This window comes from Sinocyclocheilus anshuiensis, unplaced genomic scaffold (genome assembly GCF_001515605.1).
Source record: "Sinocyclocheilus anshuiensis isolate Anshui unplaced genomic scaffold, SAMN03320099.WGS_v1.1 scaffold730, whole genome shotgun sequence".
In the NCBI taxonomy this organism is placed as follows: Eukaryota; Metazoa; Chordata; class Actinopteri; order Cypriniformes; family Cyprinidae; genus Sinocyclocheilus; species Sinocyclocheilus anshuiensis.
Genome location: NW_015544160.1, coordinates 108706 through 118979, shown reverse-complemented (window position 1 = coordinate 118979; position 10274 = coordinate 108706). Strand labels below are relative to the sequence as shown.

General features: G+C 36.4%; 1 protein-coding gene across 2 annotated transcripts in view; it reads left to right on the top strand.

Annotated features, from left to right (window-relative positions):
* fam124a (family with sequence similarity 124 member A) overlaps positions 1 to 6477 on the top strand; it is a 14318-nt gene extending 7841 nt beyond the window's left edge. For both annotated transcript variants that reach the window (XM_016495578.1, XM_016495579.1), the window contains one exon: positions 5501 to 6477. In XM_016495578.1, coding sequence (XP_016351064.1) covers positions 5501 to 6334 — 834 coding nt within the window. In that variant the 3' untranslated portion in view covers positions 6335 to 6477. The remainder of the gene's footprint in view (positions 1 to 5500) is intronic.
* Positions 6478 to 10274: the final 3797 nt, after the last annotated feature.

Genomic DNA, 10274 nt, shown 5'->3' with positions numbered 1-10274 from the left:
ATCACATACTTTAGATTGTTCTAAAGTATGTGAGTGTTATAATAATAAGAGTTAATAAAGTTGCAGTATGGCATGCTATGCAATATATATTGTACATAACGTTATATGAACTCTTGAGAGTCTACATGGAACTACATGCTAAATAATTTTCACACACCACAGGACTGTTGAAATAAATTAGTGAAGGCAAAAAGTTAATGAAATGTAAAAAATGAAATGCACTTATCTATTTTGGGCGCATTATGCAAATATTCCCACATAGTGACCTAGATATGTGGGGGCGTGTTAGAACGAGCCGTTTTAGGGGGGTGTGGCAGAGTCTTAACTTTGATAAAGAATATCTCTTTGGTTTTGAGACTTTAGTCTTTGCAACTTCAGGGATCTTATCTATGCACAATCAGCTTGTAACACTCCAAAGAGAAAGGAAAACTTTAAATCGCATCATATGACCCCTTTAATATATTTTAATATTTGTATGTATTATTCATATGTTAACCTAAATTTGTAATGTTGGTTTAAAAAACTCATGACATGTTATGTATCAACTACAAATACACATTTTGAAACCTTTTACCATTAAAAAATAAAAATAAAACTTTAGTTCAAGAATTCCTGGCAATCTGACAAGTCACTGTTACCATTAATAATAAATAAAAATCATAGCAAACAGGATTGTGATGAGTTTTGGCAAATTAACTGTGACTAACTAGGTAACAATAGCCAAATGCCAACTACCTAACATGAGTTAATATGGGATGTGGTAGTGTTAGACTACAAACTCAGTTATCGTAGACTAATTTCATTATTAATTTTCTATGGGATGGAGTAGTTCTTTCATAGTTTTGAACCTTATCTTACCTTTAGATTTTCTTATTAGCTTTGAATGATGTATTGTGATTCATCTCAGAGTTGGTGTGGTTCAAGGCTTAGAGCTCTTTATTCAGATATTTTCTTTCATGCCTGTGGAGAAAAATAATGAGGAAAATGCTTCCATAACTCAGGTCCCTGAAATCACATTTGAGCTCTGTAATGATGCTCTGCAAGCAGAGTTGTGAATCAGTTTTTCATTACTGGTTGTCTCTGCAGATTACCTTCAGAGAGCAGCTCACATTCTCTTGCAGTGCCATCCTGAGGTTGTTTTGGTAGAAACCAAACAAACCAAAATTGACAAAAGTTAAGCAGTGCGACCTCCCGAGTCGTTACCTAGCTACTGTTGAAAACAACTGCTGCTTGTAACTACATTGATGACACAAATGTACCACAGTTTTGAGCCAAACTGATATTGAACTCAGGATTCAGCCCAAGCAGTTGAACTGAACATTACTGCTTAAACACACTGCAGAGTTGCATACAGGAAAAAAATTATATACAAACATGCAAGATATCGCATAAATTGTACAAATTGATTTTTAAAATATGTGTCCTGGTTTAGATCCAAACACATCTGGCCTCTTGTGTTTGTGTGATTATGTGTGTGTAAAAATACTCAAACAAACCTAAAGACAGCCAAATTAAGTAACACACCAGCACATACAGGTCAATTCTGCCTGACCTGGATTAGCTGCGATCAAAGCAGGTTTGGCTCTCTGTCTACAACTAGTACAGCCTCATTACTAATCAACCCCTGCTGGTGCCAAATGGCACAGAGAGGATTTCACACATAATACAAATTATCTTTCAAATTAAAAAAAAAAACAAGCTGAACTGGTTGTATATACGGACATATAGAGAAGCTCCCTCGCTTTACCTAAGTCTCCTCAAAATTTGGCTGCTGAAAATTTTTCTCAAATCTTTGCTATGACAGGAATAAATAAAAAGTAAACAGTAAATTGCAATATTTCACAAATGTACTGTTTTTACTGTATTGTTGAGAACATAAATATGAGACTATTTTCAAAAACAACCCCAAACTTTAGAACGATATTGTAAATGCATAAGATACGGTAATTAATTAAATACAACATTTTTACAAAACCGTACATTTTTTACAATTTTACTCACATTCAGTGCTCAATGAGCCATAAATTTGGACCCTGCAAGGACCCACGGAGAAACCCCATAGTGGAAAAGGAAAATATATACTATTTTGAGGGAGATATAGCACATACAAAATGAATATAATGGCATATAATGAGAGAAATATATGAATGTGGAAAACGTGGGAAATGTGTGAGTGGAGCAGTGAGGAAGAAGGGCACAAAGAGGCTCAAAGATGGATGGAAAGCTAAATAAAGCAACAGAGGAAAATGATCGAGGTAGAGGGATGGAGGGAATGTGCAGTGAGGTGTGAAGCAGAAAACAGTGGAACTTTGTTACTCTAATGCACACACACTCAACAATGCTTGCTACGTTTAACAAGAAATTTTCCTCTTTTCCTCTCTCTCTCTCCCTCTCACTCACTCACACACATACACACACAGGTATACAGTTACCTTATCAAAGCCACATTCCCACATTGTGTTTTGTTTGGCATTTGCAGGAACATGGCTCCTTTTCCCAAGCTATTTTTGTTTAATGTTAAACTATTTTGACAGCTCACTGCAGAATCATCCTCCACAAAGAGTTCATGTTGTTCATTATGTTGCCATGTAAACAGTGCAAGATTTAAAGCAGCTGGTTCTTAACTTGTTTTGCTTTAAGATCAGATTTTATATTTACATAGATTGTTAAATGGGGACCAAATGTATTATACATAAGCTAATCAAAAAATCCTTAACCTCTTAAGACCCGAGAAAAGATTTTTAGGAAAAAACGGTAGAGGACATCGGGACTCAATTTTTAAAAAAAATAAAAAGACATGAATGAACATGCATAGGCAAAAACAATAGATTTTTAAAATCACAAATACATTTTTAGTTTTCAGGATTTTTATTTTTACCAAACTTTGTATAAAGATGATTCTCAACTATGTTATAACAGAATGATTTGATATACCATTTTTCTTTCTGCAAAATGTGTGTAAAATGGCCATAAACGGGTTTTCTCATTATATACAATGTATCTATAAACTAAATCTAGTTTGCATATTAATGTGTTTTTGGGGCAACATGTAATGAAAAAACAAGTGTAATAATGGGAGTAATATTTGACAAGATTTTCATAATAATATATAATATTTCATAGAATATTTAAACATAATTTCTTTCCTTATGTCCTGTTTCATAACAGGAAGTCATATTTTGATTTGAAGCCCCATAACATTTTCCTGAGATGTTGATTTATGACACACAGTTTAAAAATTAGACCGATTTAAATGATAATTACAAAATATTATCATATTTCCATAAGAGTGTCACTAAATTAATATCAGACATATTTGAAGACCAAGGAGAGGGAGTGGTCATGGTGAAACATCCAAACATTTAGTATCTCTGAAAAGCCCTGAATGTGCTCTGTACAGGACATCCAGACTTACAACTGTGGCATGTATAGTCTCAGAGAAATACACCAAAATATAATGTCCTCATGTGAGGTCACAGGGTCTCAGGAGGTTAAAGGGATAGTTCATGCAAAAATTTAAATTCTGTCAATTATTCACCCTCATTTCGTTCCAATCCCGTAAGACCTTCATTCATCTTCGGAACACAAATTAAGATATTTTTGATGAAATCCAAGAGCCTTCTGACCCTGCATAGACAGCAACAGAACTACCACATTCAAGGCTCAGAAAGGTAGTAAGGACATGGTTCAAATAATTCATGTGACATCAGTGGTTCAATCGTAATTTTATGAAGCTACGAGAATACTTTTTGTGCACAAAGAATACAAAAATAACGACTTTATTCAATAATTTTTCTCTTCCGTGTCAGTCTTTGACGCACGTTCACGAGAGCACCAAGACACATGCGTGTGATGCAGATTTCATCAGAAATATCTTAATTTGTGTTCCGAAGATGAACAAAGGTCATACAGGTTTGGAACGACATGAGGGTGAGTAATGAACTATCCCTTTAAAAGAACCTTGCCAGAACTTTCCCTCTTATCTGGGGAAATAGTCACTGGAGAAAGAGGCGTGACAACTTGCCCCCTATAGGCTTTATCCAGTTCCTGCAGTGAGTGAGTGGTTACAAATAATGATGTGTGTGTGTGTGTGTGTTTCTATGCACCAGCGCTGTGAGCAGACATTGTTAAAGATGAGTAATCTACAGCTGGGCTCATTAAATCCCGCAGCATTTTGAACGGCACAGGCTGTAATCCTGCAGGAACGCTGAAGGCAAACGCTGAAAGCGAGCGAGGTGAAGAGACGCCTGACGGCGCACACGTCACTCACACAAACACGGATCCTAATGAATACAGTCTGTTATGTTGTTATGTTAATGCCAGCATGAGAAGGGTCCTTGACACCGAGTTAAAGTCCAGCTGGCCTCCGCGAGTCTTTATCCGACGGGTCACTCGCCCCCACGGGGATCTGACCCTGCTTTCATACTGACAGCTGAATGAATCATGCTCATTTACCAGCACCTCAAATATAAGCAACATTCGCCTCAGAACGTGGCTGAAAAGTGACAAAAATGTATTTGTGGCACTTATGTGAACTGGATCTTGGGCTGTAGTCTGTAAAGCAGTGGTAGTTGTATGAAGTCTGTACCTTCCGCACACAGCTGCAATTGCAGGTTTTCAAACAGAGATGGCGATAAAGAGGCAAAACTTACAGCTTTAAATGATAGAAGACTTCAAAATTCAATTTTTTACCTAAAGACCTGCATACATGCTGATGAGATGACTGTCCTGCATGTGTCATTAATCTTTATTCAACAATTTATTCTCTTCTGTGCCAGTAGACGTGCGTTCACAAGAGTACCACAATGTATGCGTGAATCCGGATGCGCTGCGCTGCGCCTTGTTTTCAAGCAGAGGAATGCACATGCCTGTGTCGTGGTACTCTCGTGAACGCGCGTCGAAGACTGACACGGAAGAGAAGAAATTGTTGAATTAAGTTGTTATTTTTGTTTTCTTTGCGCACAAAAAGTATTCTCTTCATTTCATAACATTACGGTTGAACCACTGATGTCACATGGACTATTTTATCGATGTCCTTGCTACCTTTCTGGGCCTTGAACTTGTCAGTTGCGTTGCTGTGTATGCAGGGTCAGAAAGCTCTCAGATTTCATCAAAAATATCTTAATTTGTGTTCCGAAGATGCACGAAGTCTTTTGGGTTAGGAACGACATGAGGGTGAGTAATTAATGACAGAGTTTTCATTTTTTGGTGAACTATCCCTTTAATATCACACATTGAGGTTTACTGTTACTGTTTTTACTGTAGGCCTATTTTTGATCAAATAAATGCAGTCTTGCTAAGCATTATTTCAAAAATATAAAAAAAAAAATATTTTAAATTTTACCATTCCAAACGTCTGAATGGTAATGTTTGTGTACATTTTATTATCAATACAGTATCTTAAATGAAAAAAAAAAGGTATTAGGATCTGCATAAATGGTGTCCTGAACATTGCCTATTAATTGCACATAATTTCATGCTCTCATTTTGACTTTGTCAGGTTCAAGGTTCACGGTATTACCGCAAACACACTATTGCAAAGTTCTGTCACCTTCCTCCTGAAGATCCTCTGGTTACCTCCCCTCCTCCACCCGAGCCGCCCCCTCCGCCTCCTCCACCATACGGCCGCGGGCCCGCCTCCTATCGAAATCGCCGTTACCACCGGAACTCATCGCGTTCGCAGACCCAGACCCTTCTGTCTCCAGTCACACACACCTCCAGGACGTCTCCACCTACACTGTGTGATCAAGATGGTCACATGGAGAGGCTCCAGAGGGATGTGGAGCTCTTATGGGCAAGATGGACAGGCCACCGCACACAGTCCCTCTTTTCTCTGCCTACAGACGAGTCCCGCTCCTCGTGTGCCTCTCCGTCAAGCTTCCGTCCTCGCTGCTTCTCTTCCATGGCTGCTCCCATTTTCCGTGTCAATGTGGATACGCTAGTGGGAGCCGAAGAGACAGATGTAGACACGGGAAAAACCATCAGTGGCAGCTCTGTGGACCTGTCGGTGGTCTCAGGTTATTCCCATCCACAGCAGAGGCCCCATTTAAAGGCCCCAGCACCACGGCCTAAGTCTGCTCCTCCAACAGATGGAGGTCTTGATTTTGCTGATCTGACCTATAATAATACCTCCCAAATAAGACAGACTCCTGTGCCATCTAGAACACAGAGCATCTTTGCAAAATCCACACCTTGTGTAGTACACAAACCACAGCCAAAGAATGTGAAGGATGTGTTGCAAGACAAAGGACAGCAGAACGGCAATGGCGTTTTGACAGTAAATGACTGTAGTCAAGAAGGCACTGTGGAGGAAGAGCAAGAATTTTATATCTGACACATGCAGTACAATCATCTCATCAGCAGGTCTCCAGGAGTTTGGGTAAACAAAAAATTGAAATGTTGAGGTCTTCTATAATTGTAAGCACTAAGCAGCTAAGTATTTAAACGTGGAAAACCCTTAAACCTATCGTTCACCCAAAAATGAAAATTCTTTCATCATTTACTCACTCTCATGTCGTTCTAAACTTATAAGACTCACCTGAAACACAAATTAAGATATTTTAATGAAACCTAAGATGGTTCTGTCCCTTCATTGAAAGTCCAGGTAACCAAAACTTCAGGTCATAAAGGCGTTGACAAAGGAATCAAGCAGTTTAATCCATAATTGTGGTTTAATAAGTCTTGTGAAGAGATATGATCACTTTATATGATGAGCAGATTTAATTAGGCATTTATTCACATATAAACACATATGGTAATCACTTAAGCTCAAATATGTACACACACATGCACATTGACTTTTAATGGAAAGACAAAAACAGGTTTACTTAAAAATATCAAAATTTGTGTTCCGAAATCTTACGGGTTTGGAACAATATGAGGGTGAGTAAAGGGTTGAAAGAATTTTTGGTGTGAGTATTTTGTTTTTGAGTGAACTATGTTTAAGCGTTTTTCTATAGTACATTTGTTTTATTAGCAACAGGCCATGCTTAAGAATGTGCATTCATAATGAATGACTTTAAGACTAAATCAAATTGACGTGTATTTGTTGTTTGTTGTGGTATTCTGTAGTTTCATAATAGTTGTAATAACAAAAGAGCTTCATTGCTTATGTCAGAAAGCTCAACGAAGAATAAAACTATGCCACCTAGTGGTTGAACATGGTAAATATACAAGTGCTAGACCAGGGCTGTCCAAACTCGGTCCTGGAGGGCCGGTGTCCTGCAGAGTTTAGCTCTAACTTGCCTCTACACACCTGACTGGAAGTTTATATGCCTAGTAAGAGCTTGATTAGCTGGTTCAGGTGTGTTTAATTAGGGTTGGAGCTAAACTCTGCAGGACACCGGCCCTCCAGGACCGAGTTTGGACAGCCCTGTGCTAGACACTTGTCATGCCACAAGAAGTCACTATTAGAGAAAATATTGAAAACTGTACAATTTGTACAGTTTCACCATTTGTTCTGTATAAGAGTTTAAGAAAATTGTTTGTTTCTTGACATGAATGCATGAATGACATTATTGCATATTTTAAATTATATGTAAATATTTTGTTTTAAATATTTGTCAGTGACAGATGTCATATCAATGATTATATGGATAGATAAGAAAATAATCAAGGAACTCATTAATGTCTGCGTTTACAAATATAAAATTATTATATTTTTATTCAGTTCATGGTGTGAATTACTTGCTGTTGATGTAATAAAACAAAAAAAATGATAATGGTTATTATAGGGGTTAGCAGCTGTTTCTTTGAGGAAAAAAATAAATAAATAATTAATTGTGGAAAGTCAAAAACTTACAACATTTGGTCACTGGGTCCTGTTATAAATCGTTTCGAAATTCTTTATCCAAATGCAGTGCATCTTATGCATAATGTTGCCAATATGTTCATGTTTTCAAACACAGGAGACAAGTCTTACACTTCATTGTAAAGTAAGATGCAGACTTGTTAATCAAACTATTCAAGCTATCAGTTACCTATATAAATCTTACAATTATTTTCAAAACTTGGTTGAATGAAGGGTCAAAGTTCAAAGATGTTCATGTTTCATTACATTCACGTAACCTGTTGATGCTTGCACACGCACACATATATACACACACAAGACAGGCACGCCCGGCTTTCGCCCTTGTGAGTTGCCCCTCTCTCAGTGCCAGAACACTCCCAACCCGTTCCCAACTAATCCCATGAGCGTACCTGGCACATCGCTACGGCAATACCGGCTCTCAGTGCTACTGCGCTCCGGCACTGGACTGGGATTCTGTTAATCTTGTCCAGCAGCCATAGAGCTACAGAAATAGGGCAGGAGGGGTGAACGACAGCGAGCACTATAGTTCCCTGCTAGAATATAAATCAGTTCTAATGAAGTCACTTCCTGTGAAGCAGCTGTAGATTAAACATGCTGGGTTACAATGCCAGAATTTCAGACAAGAAGAAAAAGAAGAACAACAATAATAATAAGTAGTACTAGTATTGTTGTTATAAATATTAATACATGTGTATATTAATACAATTATTACAAAATATATACTATATAATATATGCAAAATATTACTAGTTGTAATTATAACATTATTATAGGGTAAGCAATATTACGGTAATACTTTATTTTAAGGACCAATTCTCATTTAACTAGCATATTACTAGCATATTGGTTATTTATTAGTACTTGTAAAGCACATATTAATGTTTTATTCTGCATGACCATATTTTAGATCCCTTAATCCTACCCCTTAACAACTACCTTACTGGCTATTACGCAGCAAATTAGGAGTTTATTGAGGCAAAAGTCATAGTTAATAGTTAATAGTGAGAATTGGTCTCTAAACTGAAGTGACCAATATTACTTATATTGCTGAATAATAATAATAATTATTATTAACAGTAATAGTAATTAATTTAAAAATAATTATTACTATACACTATAGCACAAGTAGTACTGCTCACCCTATAATAATAACTTCTACTATTAATGTGTATCAATATACACATGTATTAATATTTATAACAGTACTGATGCATATTATTAGCAGTTATTTGTATTAGTACTCACCCTGTATAATAATTATAATTACCGCTATAAATGTAATATAATATTAATAATAATAATATTACCACCATCATCATCATCACGACACTAATATATTAAATAGCAATCCACTACATACTCAATTGTCAGAATGTAATTCTGAACCTGCAGTAGTATGTCCAGACAGTGAATGTCACACACCTTGGTAGGCTACTTCCACTTAGAACTGTCCAATTTGTAACTAAAGGGGACCAAAGCGTGTCCAAATGTTTTAGACATTAAAAAAAAAAAAATCTTTTAATGTTTTAGTCCATCAACATTTGACCCATTAAAAAACCTTCTGTATTCAAAGTATGTTTATACCAACTTTTAAACATCTGACCTCAAGATGAAAGAGGAGTTGTTTACTTTGGCCGGCATTCCTTTGGGTTCATTGTCCTTGGTCAAGTGACCGTGACTTTCCCATCATCATTTCCCATCTTAAAAATTCAAATGCCATGGTTGGAATACTGGAATTAAAGAATCTGTCTTCTCCACTGACTGCTGCCAAGTTGGTTCTACTAATTAACATGCCATCTGATGGGCACCATCCAAATACCTGATGCTTACTGATCACTTCCCGCTTGCAGTTTACCATGGGAAAAATGTCTCTTCAATCCATTAGGGTCATTTATGGACACTCCAATTACGGTGGAGATCTGACTTTGACAATGAATATACAGTTATCTACAACAACTGTTTAAAATAAATGTTCTTTTGTTTCTATCTTAATCAAAGAATCCTGGTTTCCACAAAAATATTAAGTAGCACATCCGTCAACTGTGATTATAATAACCTAATAAAAAATCTTGAGTACTAAATCGATATATTAAAATAATTTCTGAAGGATCATGTGACACTGAAGACTGAAAGTTTGCGTTTACGGGAATACATTTTATTATAAATATATTAAAAAAGAAAACATTATTTTACATTTTAATATTATTTCACAATATTGTTGTTTTAATTTGTTTTGTTTAAATAAATGCAGCCTGGTGAATATAACATACTTCTTTTATTCAATCAACCAGTCAATCAAAAAACATTTGAACGGTAGTGGCGTGTCTTGGTAATTTTGTATTCTGAAACAACCCAAAAATATATAGAAATATTTGAAAATAGCAAAATAGTTGTTTAGAAATAGCAAAATGAAAATAGTTGGTTAGACATTTGATTAAGCACATGCCGATGTTAACAGTTTGGT